This window comes from Carcharhinus amblyrhynchos, chromosome 13, assembly GCF_965287045.1.
Source record: "Carcharhinus amblyrhynchos chromosome 13, sCarAmb.v2.hapA, whole genome shotgun sequence".
NCBI lineage: Eukaryota > Metazoa > Chordata > Chondrichthyes > Carcharhiniformes > Carcharhinidae > Carcharhinus > Carcharhinus amblyrhynchos.
Genome location: NC_137336.1, coordinates 65,179,685 through 65,200,486, shown reverse-complemented (window position 1 = coordinate 65,200,486; position 20,802 = coordinate 65,179,685). Strand labels below are relative to the sequence as shown.

General features: G+C 43.4%; 1 protein-coding gene across 3 annotated transcripts in view; it reads left to right on the top strand.

Annotated features, from left to right (window-relative positions):
* The first annotated feature begins 1,511 nt into the window (after window positions 1–1,511).
* The window catches only part of ebf1a (EBF transcription factor 1a), a 424,634-nt gene continuing 405,343 nt past the window's right edge, over window positions 1,512–20,802 (top strand). For 2 of the 3 annotated variants that reach the window (XM_080201776.1, XM_080201777.1), the window contains exons 1-5: window positions 1,512–1,944; window positions 2,647–2,803; window positions 3,310–3,373; window positions 4,019–4,074; window positions 8,929–9,002. In XM_080201776.1, coding sequence (XP_080057902.1) covers window positions 1,811–1,944; window positions 2,647–2,803; window positions 3,310–3,373; window positions 4,019–4,074; window positions 8,929–9,002 — 485 coding nt within the window. In that variant the 5' untranslated portion in view covers window positions 1,512–1,810. The remainder of the gene's footprint in view (window positions 1,945–2,646; window positions 2,804–3,309; window positions 3,374–4,018; window positions 4,075–8,928; window positions 9,003–20,802) is intronic. The other variant, XM_080201775.1, reaches the window with a different exon arrangement.

The following is a 20,802-nucleotide window of genomic DNA, read 5'->3' as shown; positions in this document are numbered from 1 at the left end:
CATGTATCCATGTCCTTGTGTGTACATGCGCATGTATCTCCGTGTGCATTTATCCGTGTTCCTGTGTGTGTATATATAGATGTATGTATGTGAGTTAGGCTGTGTGCCTAGATGTGTGTGTATATCTCCGTGTGCATTTGTCCATATCCCTGTGCGTGTACAGTCACCACTATGACATAGGAGTCACCAGCCCCTCGAACCCCTCCCCACCTCCTCCCCCTCCCGAACACACCCCAGCTGCTAAAGACCCTGAAATAAATGTTGTCTGATATCCGGTAGGTTTTACTACATTATATAAAATAATTATATTGACTATCGGTCCCCCGAGAACTTTCCGAATGTAAAAAGTTAGATTGTTGATGATATGGAGGCTCAGTCAATTTCCTAAAACTGAAGGCACTTTGCAGATCTGGAGATGTAATTCCCAGATTAAGTTGCGGAACTGTTTGGAGAGGGAGGTCTCGCATTCTGTGATGTCTTACAGTCAAACGGACCCAAGTAACCTCGTGGGAATTGTTCTCTAGAAATTATCCAGGCAGGGGACAGCTATAGAATATGTTTCTCAGCAAGAAAAAATGTCAATATTTCATCATGATTTTTTTCCATTTAAAAACTCCAGTGGGGTAGACAGTATTTTTAAAGCAGGGAATTATTTGTACCTTTGCCGTTTTTGTTATGTCAGATATAAAAACAAGAACAAAACATGTTTTACTCCATTGTCAGGACTTCTTGTCAATCATGCACACACCGCGCAGCCATTGGCTTAAGGGGGAGGCGGGCTTTACCATATTTGGTAGCCATCGTTCAACCTATTCCACCCCCGCCCCGTCTCTAGCTGCGACCCATTTGTGTGGGAGGGGGGAGGGAGAATGGTTTTGTTACCCCCCTCCCCACCCCCCCTCTCCCCCCCGGGATGAAGTAGGGGTTGGTGGGGTAGCTCCGAGAGTCTAGCTGCAGACAGACAGACAGACAGAGGGAGGGAGGTGAATTCTCACAGGGCAATCGGCTCCCGTCACTGACCCCCCCCACCCCCACTCAGACACACACACACACACACACACACATACCCCACCAAACCAACCCTCGCCTTCCCACCCCAGGAGATCAGAGACCTAGCATCCCTCCCACCCACACCTTCCCCCCTCCATCCCCCAACCCCTTCCCAAAAAAAATCCCCGACATCATTCAGAAGAGCAAATCTCGCCAGCCAGCGTTGCTCATACATTTGCTGGGACTGGTAGACAGGGCTGTTTGTGAACACACACACACACACACACACACACAGACTGAGGGGGAAATAAACTTAGTGTTTCTAATTGGACGATGACACTTGGTGTTGTGAAGCCCGGTAGCTCGACTTGATCTTGTGTGCGTCTCAGACCTCACCTGCTCCCCCGCAGACCTCCTCCCCTCCCTTCTGACCACCCCCCCCCCCCACGTTTTTGGGGAAATAATTCACTTACAGGGATCACCATTCTCCTCCTTCTCTCCCCTTTAGTTTTATTCTCTCTCTCTCTCTCTTCCCCCCTCCCCTTCCCTCCCTCCCCTCCCACGAATTGAGTGATTCCCCGGTGTGTGTGTGTGTGTGTGTGTGACAGGCGGACCCGCAGTTTAAGATAATCGCTGGCAATTGGCATTTCTCCTGGAGGATACTTGACTTCAGCGAAAACTGCGTTTCAACATCTTCAACCGGTTTCTGGTGGCTTTTATTTTTTGACGGCAGACAGGAGGAGGAGGAGGAGAGAGAGACAGAGGCAGAGACACACACTGAGAGAGAGAGAGAGACAGAGGGGGAAAAAAGCTTGTTTCCATGTTTGGGATTCAGGAGAATATACAGCGCAGCGCGGGCAGCATGAAAGAAGAGCCGCTGGGAAGCGGGATCAACGCTGTCCGGTCCTGGATGCAGGGAGCCGGGATCATGGATGCAAATACGGCCGCTCAGAGGTAGGAAATGAATGTATCTGAATTTTTCTTCACACATGCAGGCGTTCTGTGTGGATATGTTAACAATACACGGTGGCGAAAGTCGGTTTGGAACTCTAACCAAAGGCTATATATATATTATATATATTTAAATTTCAACATATTTTAAACATTCCGTTTCATGTTTTCCCCTTCTAATCATTTCCCGTCTGGGCTCTTTTAAAAATTTTGCTGCAGATGAGGGTGAAATGACACAATTTGACATACTCAATATAGATGATGATTTGTTTGATTTCATTTTCCTCCGTTCCCCGTTATACCGCCTGCTTTAAAGTCTACAATGTGGCGCTAACTTTATTTTAAACCGCCAAACTTAGAATAATACATTTTACAGTGAGAGACTCCCAGACTTTACTCCAAACATCCCAGAAGTTTCCCGGGTCGCTAAAAAAAAACATCTCCTCACAGTTGACACCGCAATACAACTCAATCAGGGAATGTTTCAAAGCCTCCCGTTAATTCGGATCTTTCATCTATCCAGTTGTCACTGGGAAGTTTCCAACTTTCAAAAATAAATGCAAGTTTTATACATGGTCTTGGAAGAGGCTGTTATTTTTTTTAAAAATTGGGGCGCGCGTTTGCCATTTGCTGGCCCTTTTCTGTTCCCCCCCCCCCCCCCCCCGCCACACTTCCCCGACTCATCTTGCTCTTGTCTGCCCGCAGTGGAGTAGGCTTGGCCCGGGCTCATTTCGAGAAACAGCCGCCCTCCAACCTGCGCAAATCCAACTTCTTCCACTTCGTGCTGGCTCTGTATGACCGCCAGGGTCAGCCCGTGGAGATCGAGCGGACGGCCTTCGTAGGATTCGTGGAGAAAGAGAAAGTAAGTTTGGCATTTTGTTCTCAGATGGGAAAGTTTGAAAGGGCAAGGGGGGAGCGAGCAAGTTTATTGCAGGGAAGTGTTGTCTGGCGGAGCGCCGCAAGGAGCTGCCTACACTGCGTCTGACCGGCTGCATATCAGAGCAACACTGATTTGTACAAAACAGACAACTTTTAATGTTTGGGAATATTTTCTGATATTGAAAGAAGGTTTCTATATGTAGCTTTATACACAGACATGCAAAATAAGCGGTGCTTAACTTTAACAAGCGATATAGATTAACATGGGGGAGGGGAGAGACATTGTAAACATTTTTGCCAAAAATTTCAGATTTGAAATAGAGTAAAATCTCCCAAGTTCTGAGCGAGTGGCCTCACTGATCTGGAGACCGGAACCTCGCATGTCTGAAACCCGACATCTTAAAAAAAAGGATCTTAATTGCTCTTTCACTTTAGTTGTCAAGCTTTTTTGTTAACATGCCCATCCTTTTTGTTAAAAAATTATTTCAGGAAATAGGTGGTGAAAAGACCAATAACGGGATTCATTACAGATTACAGCTGCTCTACAGTAATGGTAAGTGGCCTGTTATCGCCTTTGACAATTGCTGCAAACTCTTGGGGCTAGCTCTCCGGCACCGTTTGGGGAGTGCGTTTGGGGCGGTGGGCAACGGGAGGTCCTACCCTGGCTACTGGGATTATTTCCCTGGGATTTCTTCTCACTGCATCACCCGCGTGTGTGGAAAGTGTAATTTATTTGGGAACTCTACGCTGTTTTTAAACAGCTCACACGTTGTCCCGGCCAAACTGTGTCACATTTCACTGGCGCCCATCCGACACTGTCTCCAGTGCTGTCCCGCACATCTGTCGCTGGGCGAGATTTTGATCCGAGCATTTCTGCAGAAGCCGGAGTCGGAATGGTTCCATTTGCGTTGTCCCCTAAACCCAGTTTCTGCATCAGTAAAAGTGTGCATTGATGATCCAACATTCCAACATTATATAGCACTTATCCCTCTATATCCATCGCCCGCCGAGCCCGCTATCCAAACCCAATACATTGTTTTGCGTTCTTCATACAGACTGTGTTCTCAATCTGAATGCGGGAAGGAGTAGAGGGCTGGGTGAGAATATAAATTGCTGCTTCCCATATTTCTAAAATAGCAGCGACGAGGCCTTTTGAGTGAATCTGACATTTCTTCATTCAATATGTTGTCACATTCAGGGATAAGGACAGAGCAAGATCTCTATGTTCGGCTGATCGACTCAATGACCAAACAGGTAAGGTGATCTTTATTCCTGTGACTGCGAGGATTTTCTTTTTGTTTAAAATTCTAGGAAGCATGCAAAAAAGGATTGACACCCGTTATAATGGTGCCCGCAGGGTCGAGATTAAGCTACAGGTCGTGAAGATACCGTTGCATAAACTTCCTCGGTCTTCCCCCCCCATCCCCTCCCCCCACCCCCACACCTCCCCTTTCTAATCGAATTGCTCTCAAACGGTCAAAGTCAAGGAAACTGCTCAGTGACAACAAACAGAACCTGGTGCGTTTTGAGGAAGTTAGACAGAGGTTCTGGGGAAGTTAAATATTGCAAAATGTCCCATGTGTCTAACGCAAAACAAACACAGCATGAGAAAAAGTTTTCTAACCCCACTAGGTAGACTGGGGTGAAAGGGGATGTGGTGAATGGTTAACTGGGGACGGGGGGATCTCCAATGAATTAAAATTGAGAGAGAAATCGATAGAGCGCGCAAGAAGGCACCCCCACAATTTCCAATGGGTCTGTGGCGGGAGTTGCTGTAATTTAAACGTGTCAATATTTCAGTGTGTGGGTGGCAGAAGGGTTTTATTTTCCTATTTTTACAGATCGATCCCCCTAATTCCACTTTTAATCATCCCACTTTTTTTCCTTATTAATGTGCAATGTGTTTTAAAGCGTGAAGCGGCCGATTCTGTCAACATAACTGTGCAAGTTATTCATTTTAACAGAAGGCGCTGCTGATATTTATTTACGTGACTGTTTTGAGTTTTGCCAGGTTAGCTGGCTCTCTGGTCATCGTAAACAACTCTCCTGCAGGACTAAATACTCCAGTTTGTTATAAATCACCACTCCGTGCAGCTCTAGGCGAGAAACGACTCTAAATATATATTCACTCAACTTTATATTCACGTCAATCAACAAGCAACATTTTGTCCGTTATTTAGGCAACGCAGATCCCTTTAATTTAAATTCAATTTCCGTGTTTATATACTTATTGGCAGTAAATAATTAAACTTTTGTGTGTTCTCATGGTTTAAGACTCATGGCTGTCATTATGACCCACCCCACATCCCTCCACCCCTCACACCCCGCCCCCCCCAACACCAAACACTCACCTCCCGCGCCGGAATACAGTATATTTCCACATGCCCATTTTAGTGTTTTACCCCCTTCTTCAATCTCCTGGAGCCTTTAGTCAATTTCAAAGCGGCTGCAAACGGACATCATTTTCCACCAAGAATAGGATTCATTTTGGAATGCATAAACATTATGTGTGTGTGAGAGAGAGTGTGAGAGAGTGTGTATGTGTGTGAGTATGCAATCTTCGTCCTCCCTTCTCTGCCACGTTTGATTTTTAATGTACCCCGCTTCCTGCTCAAGACAAACCATTGCATCAACAGGCACCTCTTGTTTTGAAAATATCTCCGCAGCTCTTTTGATATTCTTTCTGAATGCGATTTCCTGCTATTGAGGGCTGCCAGACCAGGTCAGAGAGAGACAGAGAGACGTATCTGGAATCAGAGGGAGAGAGATTTTCCCAATTTCAGCTCTAAAATATTGATCCACATTCAAACAAACCCGCATTTTAACAACTTCAAAAATATACATCAGACCTTTGTTAACATAATCAATAGGCCATTAATCACAATGTCCAACAGCTACTCCTTGGCGTGCGGTTATCTGTACAATATATACTTTCGGATACAATATAACATTGCGGGAATGCCAAATTAACTCGAGTTAACTTTTTTTAATGATGTGGTCACGCCGGTCTCATAGTGGCCTGTTGTTCTAACAATTATTTTCCGTCTGGACTACACGCAGCCTTTAAAACCAAACACCCTACCCACACACACACACACACACACGCGCACACATACACACAGGGTGCCCTGAGGTTGGGAATATATATTTATATTGTTTGGAGGACACCCCTTGATGTGGCAGATTGGGATTTGTCCAGAATGAAAGGAACGGAGAATGTTTCCCATTAAATCACTGTGATTTCTGTGAGTCCGTTTTATTTCCAAGAAGGGTTGAAGACAATGTTGTGTCCCGCGGCTGTGTTTGACCTCTTGAGACTGATTATCTGAATCCATCAAACTTCTGATGTGGCCATATATAATGTTTATTTTTTTAATTTTAGCCCGGTTTCCAACACACACACACGCACACACCCAGAGACAACATCAATTCTGAAACATCGCAGGGGTTTATACCTCACAACCTACATAAATCTAGTCAGAAGGAATATTATTCTAAGTGTCTGATCGCATGCTCTGACGGTATGTGTAATAGAAGAATAATTATCCGCATGCATTAAAAATGAATGAAGTTTAAAAAATCCCAGATAGCACTCCGATCAAACACATTGCTTTCAAGGGCTCCTTATTCCCACTGCTAGATTTAATACATTTTTTGTTAAATCATTTATTAATATATTGCTTTTACAACGTATTCATTTTATATAAAAAAACACGAGGAATGCTGATTAGTTCTCTATTTTCCTGATTTTTCTCTCTCGCCTCTGTTGTTGGTTTCTCTTGTGTGTCTTTACCAGGGAACGAGGTTAAGCTTTCACACAGAAAACAGAGCTAGCGGAAACAACAATAAACACACGCGAGCAGTTGGGGTGGCATACTGAACGGAGCTCACCATCTGTCGGCGAATATCTCGCCAAATCTGCTGCCCCCATTCCTTCTCAGCTCAGCTTTGTCTCGGGGCCACAGTCTGCCTAACACCTCTCCCCCCACCCCCCACCCACCCCCCACTCCCACACCTCCAATCCCCAGCCCACTGCGATCACTAGATATCCCAGAGATACTCTCAGCTCCCCCTCCCCCCCCACCACCACCCATCCCTTCCCGATTGTGCATTTTTACATCACGTTAAATTGCATTCAGAAAAAAAAAGCAACATTAAACACACCACACGCTGTATCCTTTATCTGGGCAGGGAATAGTGAGACATACCTTGTGGAGGGACTTTTTTTTGCAAATGTGGAAATTAACATGTAATTAGCCAACCGTGTAATGAGCATTCTATATTGGATTTCCATTTTGGTCCATTATTTATAGTGGTGTAAGTAATATCGAAAATACACGAGGTTGCACAGAGTGCGTCACAGGATAATTGTGAGTGTATAGACTAGGAATTGTACAGTAATTATCCAGAGTTACAGTCAGTTCGCCTATTGTGTCTAAATTCATAATTTTATAACTATAATAGTTAACATGAAATAACAATTTGTGTGGAAGGTATTTACACTGTGTTCCCTCTGAAATCAGACAATTCTCTCTCTTTTGCTACCTTTGTAACTGCCCTCTCCCCCTGCTTTCGGCAATGCAGCTCTGTGCCCTATTGTGTGCCACCGTTCACCCTTTTGCAACACTTGTTCATGGTGCAACAACCCTATTTGACGTGGCAGTGAGGATGTTTTTTTTCCAATATGGAGTTGTTGCACCCTCTTTGTGCAGTGCTCAGCGGGGGAAGGGTGGGGGGGGGGGGGGGAGCATGTCCTGATTGGCATCCAAGACAGATGAGTAAATGTCCATCTCGAATATAATATTGGTCGCGCCTTTGGACCAATCGATAACCATAGCTGCAACCAAAGAGACTACAGCATTGGTGCCAACTTTTACAAACTAGCTAGCGCCTACTTTTGTTAACAAAGTACCCCCTGGCCCTGTAAAACCGCCACATCCGAAGTACGCCGATGTGAGCGGAAAAAGCTGACACAGAAGTAAATGTATACTGTGCAGCATCGTCCTCAGGGCCCGAACTGGGCTCAATTCCCCTCCATTTCACCAAGAAAATGTTGGCAAGTGTTTCTCAGTTTGAACTAACAAAACACATCGTCTCCTGCCAGCTTGGAAATCTAGATGTATGTGCAAAAAAAAATCAGTTATTCAAACTTTTAAGAAATAAAATACTTGGACGGTTGATATTGATGTAGTGTGCGTGTGTGAGGAGAACATGTTGAGACCTAAGGAAGTTCCAGAGTTAAATGTCTCCTGATGATTTCATTTTTAAAATTCCCAGCATACTTTAATGATTCTGAGTGAAATTCAGAAGGCAGATCTGTAGGTATGAACTGAGATTATTAGTAAACACTGAGTCAACAAACGTTAATACAGACCTTTAACACGTAAAAATATCCCCGGGGAACGAGAGCAGTGAAAGGTAAAATACAGACTAACAAAGTGATTCATTTTATTCTGTTAATGGGGATGGACATTTGGATATGATATTCTTATAAATTGCATTTTTTCTAGCAATGCTATTACACCTGAACAGATTTGTACCAGTGTAAAATACTGTAATATTTGCTCAGATGTCAACGATTTGATTTGGAAATAGTTGTACCTCGACATCAATGACTTGAACGTCTTGGTGATATTTAAGTTCCACATTATATATAAAAGAGTTGTGTTATTGAACAGAGGAGCTGGATAATCAGACAACCTGAGTTCAACTCCTGCCAAGGCAGACTCAGGACTTGAATTTAGTTGCCTAAAGAAAAAAACAACCTGTTGAATTACTTCGCCCCCCCCCCCCCCCCCAACCACCACCACCACCACCACCACCACGAATATCTTTTAGAGACGAAAACATGCTGTCCTTATTCAGCCTGGCTGACATGGGACTCCAGGCCCTCAGCAACCTGACTGATTCTTAACTGCTCTCTGAAGCAGACTATCAAGACACTCAAACTGGTTGGGCAATTAGTGCAGAGAGATAAATGCCAAGTTTAGCAGATGATGTTCACGTTCTGACATTGAATTACCAAGACGGCAACAAATAATCTGCAGGGAAAATGAGCGGGGAGGTGAATCAGCCCTTTAGCGTTCAAATATTTTCTTTCTGTCACAGGCTATCGTGTATGAAGGGCAGGACAAGAATCCAGAAATGTGTCGAGTCCTTCTCACGCATGAAATCATGTGCAGGTAAGAAAGTTGAGAGCAGTCCTAACCCCTTCAGATGGATTTTCTTAATGCATTAATGATTCATTTCATTTTGGCCAGTCAGTTAAACCACGCCTGCTTGTTTAAATAGCAATATAGCTTTGAGCATTGTTTCTACCACCACCCCCCTCCCCCCACATATAAACTTAACTATAATCTCAGCCGAATGTTTTTCTACTGTGTTCGTTAAGCTTGAAATGTTACCAACTCTGGACAAACCTTGAGATAAGCCAAAGTCGTTTCTTATAGCAAAGATTTCCAGAAGTAGGGTTGCAGCATTTGAAATCAGCTTCAAAACCATTTGTGATCTTATTTTTTCGAAATTGCTATGCGTTAATTTCACCGTGGTTTGTGACATTGATATGTATTGTATTGTACAGAAGCATGCAATTTCATTGTCCCACTTCATGGAAGATCATTGTCACGAATGTTGCTGTTTGGATATGGCAAGAAATTTGGACAGAACAAGTATCGCCAGTCTTTATCTCTATCGTCTCCCACCTTACTTACTCTCTTCCCTTCTGCCCGTGATGTAGATTCCTGGATTCCCGAAATTTCCTGTGTCTCAAAGCATGTGTGAGGGTGGGGGGGGGGGATATTTAAATAAATATATTGCACCCAGGAGCTGAGCTGGGTGTGATTTTAAACTCCTCTAATGTCCTTGCACTTACACTTTCGAACAGGAACCACTAAACATTGATCAGGACCAGGAAACCTGGCTGCTATTTTCCCTCCTTAACCTTAGGGGCACTGAGGCCAATTTCCCCTGCCGCCCCAGCTAACTGGGAACAGACCAGGGGTTGCAGTTGGGACCTTCTGGTCTTGATTTCACTGTTCGCCTTGGAAGATTTGCGAGATTTGACAAATTATTCCAACTGTCTAATGACATTTATCTCATTATAACAAATTCAGGGATTTAAAAAAACCCTCCCATTATAATAAATGTTTCCCAAGCTCCCAGCTGGACTGCATTAAAGCTTGCGGTCTCCAAGCCCCGTTAAGACAAACTTTGCAGCAAAGAGCAAGTGATTTATTTCAGAACGCTTCCAAAGCATCATTCGTCCCAAGCTTTCGGCTGCCTAACAGCAACTGCACAGCTGTAATTATTTTAGCAGTCACAGGAAGTGGACAATGCCGTCAAAAAAATTCCCATATGTGGTTCCAACACAGACGTAAGTGTCGGAAAACCGCAGCAGTCTGTTTTGAGGGAATATGGTTCCAGAAAGCAACTCAGAATCTCAGTAACATGACCTCCCTCTCCCTCCCCTTCCACCCACCCCTGTTCATTTCGTAGGAAGAGCTATTAAGAGTCTGTAATGGCAAGGTTTGGGTAGAGAGGCTGAAAACAGCTGGCGGCACTAACTAAAAATGATCTTGATATAGTCACAACACAGCAAGGAGCTTGTCCTAGAAATTGTCCTTGATCCAAGTTCCAAACTGTGTCATTCAAAGGAAGAGAAAACTCGGTGCACTTTGATAGTGCTGCGTGAAAATGTATTGAAGTCATTCCCACAGTGGCTTTGGAAGTGCGGCAGCTAATGTAACTTCATTTAATTTGGGAAGGACCCACCCACCCCTTTATCGCAGTGGCTGGAGGTAGCACACTGTGTAACCTTCGGGAAGATCTTCATTTCAAATGGCTGGTCCAGACGGAGTTAGCGGACCGCGCCCCCCCCGCCCCCGCCTCTCCCTCTCCCCCCACGCCGCCGCTGCCACCACCCCCGCCACCGCTACCACACACATACTCCTGGGCAGCATTAGATGCTGCTGTAATTAACTGGCATCAAGTTAGACCGGACAAGGCTCCCCACTCCCGATAGCAGCTAAGTAACCAATCCTCTTCGCTGGGATTGTGTATGAACATGGGTATCGGGTGAAGACTGATTCAGCCTTGATTGCAGCTATATAGTCAGTGCCAGGTAGTGGAAGGCTTGCCAGCAATTGTCAAGTTGAACCTCACAGTCCTGCAACTTCAGGAGAGGAGGAGTAAAAATCACAAGCCTCTTAACATCCGGTGAATTCATTTCATTTGGACACTAGTTTTAAGTGCTATAGTGTGTACGTGCAAGTGGACTTTATGCCTAACAATTGTTTTATAGTTACCTGCTTCCATAACACAAGTAGTAAAATTGTAATTTAAATCATTATATTTGACAGGCACAGAGTAACCTTACTGACCCATTTGTTAAAGTCACTAATGGGTCCTTATGAATAATAAATACTCGAATGGACCCATAATACTGCTTCCTGGTAACCAAACAGGGAATGTCTCTTAACTTGTAGCATTTTAGTTGCATATTGCTGCATTATAGACTCAGGCCTTAGATTAACAAGTGCATAAATGGGGCGACAGCACGTTTGCTGCTTCTGGGAACCATTTCACTGGGGTGCTCTGTATACCTTTAAGCTGCTTTTAGTGAGGTCGAAAAGACCCATTACTGCAACGGTCCTCCATGTTCACTTGTCTGAGTTCCACTGTGTCTATATTCATATAGGAAATCGAGGAAAGTTGAGGAAAATGAAAAGAAAAGGCCAAATTGAATGTCAGGCAGTCCTGATTTCAGGAGCAGTTATTAATAAATGTTTCTTAAAAATCAATTCTGTAGCTTTTAAAAGTAGGAGCTTAGTGACAATTGTTCGTAATATTGAGGAATATTCAGTGACTAGCATCAGATGTAATTATCCAATCAAGCATCCAAACCTATAAAGCAATGCTTTTGCTACTTGTTTTGGTGTCTAGTTCTGGCTCCAGAAATTAAACTATTGTCTGTCAATTTGAAAAGTTCTCTTCTTCCCCAATGTTTGTTAATAGTCAACAATCTAATGCCACCTAATTGTTCTTTATACCGTTTTGGGGTGAATCAATTAGTTGTTCTTTATATTGTGCGACATTAGTGCTAACCTGATAAATGGGTAAATTGTTCCATTAACTAAGTTAAACACTTGAAATTACCTATAATCATGGAAAAAATGCTAATTGTGAGACCAGCTGCAATAAACGTATATTTGTAGAGAAGGAAAGAACTTTATATAATGTTTTCATATTCTCAGGACAGTTCTTTATGATGAACAAATTACTTCTAAAGTGAAACAACTTGTTACTTAGACAGATGGGGAATCAAGCAAAGTAAAGCCATACAAACATTAGTGAGATGAATCTCCAGTTAGTATGAATATGGTAGTGTTGTTTGCAGGTATATTGTTAGCCTGGACACTGTGAAAGTCATTGCTCCTCAAGCAGTGCAATGGGATTGTTTGCACCCAGTTGAACAGATAAATGGTAGACTTGATTCAATAGTCTACCCAAAAACTAGCATTTCCTCAGCACTGCACTGAAGGATCGGTTTGGATATGAAAAACACCTAATGGTTCATTTTAGAGTTGAAATGGGTGACAGTAATAGTTTGGGGAGCGAGAAGCATTTAACAAGATATAGATTTGAAGGCGGTTTAAAATACAGGAAGTGGAATAGTGGAATGGGTGGGCTGGGGTGGAGAAACTTCAGAAAGCAGAACTGTTACGATAGAGGCTTTTGCACCAACAGTGAGGTGGGAAGGAAATTTGGGACTTGGATATGGGGGGGGAGGTGGGGGGCAAAGAGCACAGACTGAAACACATGGTGGAGGACACCATCACAGCGTTGGGGATGAATAATGCTGTGGAGAGATTTCACACAACATTCTCTGCCCAGTATTTTAACATCGGAGTTAACCCATTTAAAAATAAATAGGTCAATGCCTCAGTTAGAATAGCAGGCAGTGGAATATCATATTACAACTATAGTTTCTGGGTTTCAAAGCATTTAGTACATTATGGCTATCTTTTTTGAATGAAATCTCTTATTTTAATTGAATACTAGATATAAAATAAATAAATGGGAAATAAGTCCATAAAGTGTTGAATGAATGCTATGCCAGTCATGGTGCTGAGCCATGATATCAAACAACCCTCCTTGTGCATGCTAAATTAGTTAGTCCAAGGTAGGGTAAAAGCTGAGTGTGCTTCTGTCAGCCTCAATATCTTTGGACTAAGCGGGCCACAAAATATTTAGATCTCAGTGCCCATTGACCCCCGATGGAATCACATGTACAAATGGATGAGTATGACGCGCGCGCGCGCGCGTGTGTGTGTGTGTGTGTGTATTGACAGCCTATGTGGATGTGTTTGTGTGTAGGTGGCGTTTATTGAGTGCCTGGATGCTGGGTGTCTTGGAAGTGTGTGTGCATGTGTACAATGACTGAGGACAGATTGAACTCAACTATGATGGTCCCAACAACTCTGGAGCTTACCTGATGCTCATTAGCTGCTGGAATGCCTGGTCTGAAAGGATGGTGGAAGCAGAATCAGTCATAACTCTCAAAAGGGTACTGGATATATACTTGGAAAAGGAATGGATTTAGCCCTATGGGGCCAAAGCATAGATATAATTGGCCAAATGGTCTCTAACTGAGGTTGTATGCGCATTGGCATCTATAAATTCACAATAAAGTGGAAGTGTGAATCTGCCACTGTGAGACATTGAGCAGATTTAGCAGCACAAATGCCTAGTTGGTCTAATAGCTCACGTATAGATTTTCCTAAGGAGATTTGGTGTCAATGGAATCAAATTTTGGTAACAGTTTACAGGAGAGAAAGGGAGTAAAGTGGGGAACATAATGAACATGTGTTGCTGCTGCTAGTATTTAGATTTGCAATTGTTCAACATATAGGCACCCCTACCGCTTCTCAAAGCTTTTGTGACAACTGGAACATCCTTCCCAGCTCAAGAGGGTTCGCTCAATATTACTGGAAGGAATATTTACAGGAAATAGTTGGAATTAATAATAATATATCCTAAGAACTAAATATCGAGTTAAAGACAAGGGTAGTTTTATCTTAAAATGACAACTTTGTGCTTAATATTTCTTAAAGTGGGACCGAAATTATTCGAGGCGTTGCACTGCTTTTGTGTAAAGGCTGATCTCAGGGAATAGGTGATAAGATAATTTGCTGCATGTTCAGGGCAGAATGGTAAACGGTGTACTCTCGCTGTGACTTTTTTTTGTTCATCACGAAGCATCCTTCTTAATCTGGACTGAACTTTGGCTAGATTTAAGCTTCTTTATTTCGTGGCCCAAAACGTCAAACTTCAGGGTGACTTTATTTTAAAAAAATAAACTCGATAAATTTATTTGTTTTGCACTAAACATTGTACGATAGATAGATCTTATATGAACTGTAGCTTTCATTTGTGAGCATGGTTGTGCAAGGGCTGATCGTGCCAGCCAGTGTGCTGTTTTGGAGATACTTGTGCCAGAGTCTGTCTGCCTCTGCAACAGGGGCTATCTGTCTATCCTCTGTGGATGTTATGTCCTCGATTTTGAAACATAAACTCTGTGAGAACAGAGTCTACATTTTCAGAAACTGAATTCTTGTGGGACGTTGCGCCAGTCGGATTCTTTTGTGCAGTTCGTTGTTAAGTGACAAATGATGCAGCAATGCCGAAAATGTTTTTTTTGTTAAGGTGCTCCGCTGGAACAGAAACCTTGTTTTTACAAATCCAGGGAACACCACGCAGTGCTGACACTTATTGATAATTTTCTCCTGTTGATCCGAAGCTTTTGACTCCTGGCTGAAGTGTGATTCTATATATGTTAACAGACAGTCCTCTGGCATTTCTCTCAAGTGGGCATTCTTCAGGCTAGGCGTTGTGAGTGTCGAGAGGATATTTGATTGGGGGGAGTGGGGCGGGGGGGGGGTGGGTAGCAGGGGTGGCGAATCATTACTGCGGAACCTGATCCGATCTCCTCACATTGTCTACTCACCTATGCAGTCTCCAGTAGAGGTTGCTAGTGAGTGACCAGGACAAGATTTCTGACATAATACCTTTAATGCAGTGGTAATAAGACTGAACACAATAAGCTGACTAGGTAACGTGGACCCTTCCTGGTCTGAGTGGGGGCGGGGGGGGGGGGTTGCTGCTGCACTTAATTTGTTGAGCCATTGGCCAAGCGCGCTAACATTTCTACCGCTTGTACTCTCATCCCTTTACTTTGTGGGAACCTTGCCCCGAAACGATAATTTATCTTCCACACAATGAATAGCTGAGCTCATATTTGACAATTGTCCCCCTTGTTTATATGTTTGTGTGTTGTGGATTTGCAGTGCTCCGTAGGTGAGGGGTCAGGTCAGCTTTGGGGTAGCTACCTAAAATTCCCACCACCGTATGGTCCAGATTATAGGAAATAGAAGAACCACGCGGATAATATATTTCAGTGTGTGGAGGGCGAAAGACAGCGGGGGGAGGGGGTTGGGGTTTGAAAAAAAGGCACGTTGTGAAAGGTCAGCCAGCTGATGAGGGAGATTACAGGTTTCATTGTTGGCTATTGAAGCAGGGTTTTATTGGGGCGCTGTTTGTTTATTACTTGACGTGACCCGCCTGATATGGGAGCTGTCACCCATTGTGTCACTAATACTGCTCTGAATTGCAAATCCCCCACACCATTTTGAGCAGGGGCTGCAGACATCCCCCGCCCGCCCGCTTTACCCTCTCCTTGCCCACCACACTGCAAAACCCGTTTTTCTTAACTCTGCATTATTTTTAGTTGCAACTTCGGATATGCTGAATTTGCACCGGGTACAAATGTGCCCTCCGTTAGAAGCATAAAATGAGAGCCTGTTTGCCATTAATCAGCTCAGCTAATTGCTATGCGCTCCCATTACCCAGATGGTGTGAAACCAGCTTGTCTTTTTGGGTAACAAAAAAAATCCACAGTTTCAGTCAAGGTCTGTTTTCTTAACTTTTTACTCCCTTTTAAAATAATGTGAGTTCACGGCACTAATATATTAAGGGTGAATATTATTTGTAATGAATCATTTTGGGGAATGACCAGTAACGTTAGCAGAACCACTTCAACCTGGGCCAGTACACATTCAATGATCAGAGTGCATGCACAATGATTTTTAATTCTCCGCACAGTTGTACCGAGAACTCGTTTTTATCGCCCCCCCCCCCCCCAAATTGAGAGGATTTCTTATTTCAGGTCTCTTGCTCACGTTGATCTGGCTTCTTATTCTTCCGCTGTTTTTTAAACGGGTCCAGCGATATTAGCTTTAAAGACAATCAGAGTAAAACGATTGTTAGATTTATAAGCCAGATAAAACTCTTGTAAATTTCTGCAAAGCAGTCTAGCAGCGGGACCCGGGCGCAGGATACCATCTTTTATTTAAAAATAGAAACAAGACGCGCACACAAAAAAAATCACAGATGTCCCATATTCGAAAGCAGCCTGAGTTGGATTAGTTGATCTCAGCTGGGGTTGCTGTTGAAGTGCTCCAACTCTCCTCAGTGTGGCCCCCTGGGCTATGGAGGAGAATAAATCAGTTCTGGTCCCTGCTGCTGATCCTTATCCATTCACCCTTGGTGCATAGATGTGGATGTGGCGGGGAACACTGCACACAGAGACGGCCATTTTCAGCCTAAAATGTTGATGTTCCATCGAACCTCCTCCCGTCTTGCTTCATCTACTGGGCGAGGACAATGTATGTACGGATTGTGAAGACTCTCCATTCATGCCCAGGTAGCGTGCTGACAATTGACTCGGCTCCCTAATGAATTAGGGCCTTTCGGCTGAGGTATTGGTGCCCCTAGAATCAGATCCCAACATGAGATATTGGGACAGGTTGCGGGGGTGGAGGGGGGCGGGTAGCGGGAGCTGGACAGATGGTAGCTGGCAACAACCACTTGCATTTATATAGCACCTTTAACGTCCTAAAACTTTCCAGGGCACTGCACAGAAAAGTTATCAAATACACTTTGACAATACGCCACATAGGAAGGTATTAGGGCAGCTAACTAAAAGCTTTGTTAAAGAGGTAGATTGTTAGGTTTGCCTTACAAGAGGGAAGATAATAGTGCAGAGTGGGTTTTGAAGGGAACTGCAAAGCTTAGGGATGGGGCACCTGAAGGCACGTTGGGGTGAAAGAAATGGGAAGTGACTGTATTTTACCAATTAACACTTTCCTATAAAGGGTTAACCACAAAGGGTTAAATACCTTGCACACTGAATTGCACCAATAGATGGACTGACACTTGTATGTAATTCTCAATTAGTACCAGTAGCATAGAGGGGTGTGGTGCACCAGAGGTTTTGTGCATGGCATTGTCAGAGAAGCCAAAAATATAGCTATTTACTAATATGACCTGAAAGTTCACTTCCCACTCATTCTATACATAATGCTGTAGCAATAACTACAGCAGTCACATTGTATATAATGTAAAATGTAATTGTGTGTAACTTGGGCCAGAAACCTGGTTAAAAGCCACACTATAGGGCACTGATACTTCTTCTTAACCAAATGAAACTAAGTTAAGGTGCAAGACTTTATTTTCAAAAGCTGTTAGAGTGCAGTTTCTCTGATACAATCTTCAAGTGGCCATCCTTCATTTCGGCATCTGCTCTGTGAGCGGCAGCATGTTTTATGCCTTGTACAGACAAGATGTGGCAAATGGACTTGATCTTATCCTTAGGCCCCCAGATAGTGATTGGCAGCACAAGCTGAGGTGTTGGTGTAGTGGTATTGTCTGTCACTGGGCTAGTAATCATAACCTGCTGCTGTGAGACTTCTTACTGGGCTAGTAATCCAGAGATCCAGGGTAAAGCTCTGGGGACCTGGGTTTGAAGCCCAACGTAGCAGAAATTCGAATTCGATAAATATCTGGACTTAAAAGTCATGAAACCATGGTCAGTTTGGGTAGCCTATGCAGCCAATTTGGATCTTGAGTGTGGCCCTTGAGATTTTTTTTGACTGTTGCCCACACGCAGGATTGCAATACTTCACTGGTTTCAATCCGCATAGTTTATTTTTCCAACGGCATGACTAACGTGATACGCACATAAAGTAAGGGAACATGAAGTGAAGTGCATGCAGATTACACACAAATTGACTATGGGAGCTGTGCACACTCTCTCTGCATCTAGTTGAAACACGTCTTCAGTCAGCACAGCCTGCAAATCTAGATATGCAAGCACAGTTAGCAAATTTACCCTATGCTGAGAGGCTGTCTTAAGATGAAGGAGGCCCACTTACTAGCCTAGGTTGCCCGTCACTGGACTAGAGACTGAGGAAAGTTGCAACTCCTGAAATGTTGAGTCAGCTAACTTAGCAGAAACTGGGTTTCAAACTGGGCACCAGGTACTGGCTGCCTGCACTTACTAGGCCATGACATTATATTTTAATAAAGTATCACTTCCAGTGTCGTGTGAACACTATCTGACTAATCACATCAGGTTAGTGGGAGCCATCACGACTAACACTGATAAATATTCATCACGCCAAGATGTAAACTTTATATATGTGCTGTCATAGCTCTCTGCTGCTGATGCTTGTATCTTGTGAAGTGAAAGTCTCACAGACTTCCCAAATGTTTGAAAAAACATTACTAAATGGTCTTCTGCCTGAAATGAAATATAGTACATTGAATGAAAAGGGTCAAGGTCTTCAGTTGGCTACCCCCCAAGGTTCAAAGAGACGAGAATGCACAGAAAGGAATGAAGTTGTGATGCCAATATTTGACTTTAAGAACTCAATGGTCGTGAGAGAAAGAAAAGATAGGAGTACAAGGAGTTCCATGATGTTTGAGATCTTGGAAATGAATTAAGAAATGGTGCAAGGAGATAGTGAAAAGGATGGAAGAGCTTCCATTTTGGGTAAAGCTTCCAAAACATAGAAACACTTCTTGCCAAGAAAATGTTTTTCCCAATACAGTGTAAATATCAGAAACTGTTAACTGGACTTGTAGCAGGAACAAAAATGGCAATGTTCCCACTAACTTTCACAATTTCATAATTTACACAAATGTGATAATCCAATCCAAAAGGGAACTAATGGTTTTTTTAAAATTGCTTCTCGGGATGTGAGTGTCACTGACTAGGCCAGCATTTATTGCCCATTCCTAACTGCCCTTGAGAAAGTGGCGGTGACATCAGGAAGAAAGGAAGGAGAGAAATCTAAGAACAGATGAAGGAAAATGAGTGAGAAATACAATGATTCACTTGTGGCCGTATCACTTGCAATGGCACAAATCCTGGGAGAAGGAAGAAAAATGTTCAGAAAATTTACAGACGCACCTGTCTACAATTGTATCAGCCTATGCTGAGTATCTCACTCTCCACACTCAGTCTCCTAACTCATGATCTATTGCATTAGAAAATAATTAAATGCAAAGCATGTATGTGGCAATCCTTTAGCAATGCTAAAGCAGGGGGCTTTCATACATATGCTAACTATCTGGAGAACAGAGAACTCTGATTTTTGGGAATGCCCTCCCACTCTAACCCACCCTCATCCCCCCCGCCCATCTTTGATTTCCTAGAGAGCACTGCTATTCATGAGGTCTGTTGGAAGGAGTGGAACCTTTCTCACTGCCTTTGATCAGTGCTTTAGTTCCTGATGTCAAGGGAAACTGTCTCCTTTTTATGCTGAATGTCATTAGGTGGGAGAAGTAAAATGCTCTTGCGTCCACTGCCACATTATTAATATGCTTAGCACAAAGGAAGATAATTGGGTTCCAACAATTACAGTCATCTCAGTCCCAGGACATCACTGTAGGAGTTCCTCAGCTTAGTGTCCTGGGCCCTAACATCTTCAGATGCATCACCAATGACTTTCTCTTCATCGCAAAGTCAGAAGTGGAAATACATGCTAATCATTGCAATTCCTCAGATACTGAAGCAGTTGTGCCTTTAATCAACAAATCCTGGACAACACTCAGGCATAGGCTGGTAAGTGGCAAGTTACATTTGTGTCACACAAGTGCTGGTCAATGACTCCAACATGAGAGAGCCTAACTGCCTCCTCGTGGCATTCCATGGCATTACCACCATCAGCATCAACATCCTGAAGATAAACATTGACCGGGAGGTGAACTGAGCCAGTCACACAAAACTGTGTTTTACAAGAGCAGATCAGAGGATAGGAATTCTGTGGAGAGTAACTCACCTCCAGACTTCCCAAAACTTGTCCACATCTACAAGGCACAAATCAGGAGTGTGATGGCATACTCTCCATTTGCCCCTTGGGTGACCCTACACCACATGGACTGTAGCTATTCTAGAAGATGGGTAACTACCACCCTCTTAATGACAATTTGGAATAGGCAATAAATGCTGGCCTAGCTGGTGCTGACCATAGTCACCCTAAAATAAAACATCTTTTGAGAGCCATTGGAAAAGTGGACCGTAATAGATGAAATATTAAAAAAGAATTGGTATATATTCTGTTCATGAAAGCAGACGATCACAATAAACTTTACATGAAGACAGTGGAGAGTGTGTTTACTCATATGGGGAAGTTGCAAATTTGTACAAGAGCAATAGGACATAAGTGATCTTGGTTCTGTTTTAAAAGGTTTTAACTCTTTAGATTCCACCCTCCCCCACATCTTGCTTAAATTCGGTGCACGATTACTTCCAGCCTTTGCCATTCTGATGTGCGAAGGCCTGATTTCAGCCAGTGACTGTTTCACTGAAGTATATTTACCATCTGTGATGGTTGTAAGATGAGAACCAATGAGGCTGACACCCTAGTGCTGAGGAGGTTTGTCCATCTATTGTTCTGGGAGGGGACTGCTTACCTGCCTCAGGTGAGTCCTGCTTCACTGCTCATCTTTTACAAAGGCACCTTTTGCCTCCCTAATTACTACCAGCTGTCTAGGGGAAGTGGAAAGTAGTAATTTGCTTATATACAAGTATGGTCTCCTACTAATTCCTACCCTTGACTTGTACTGCAAAAGGCTTGGCAG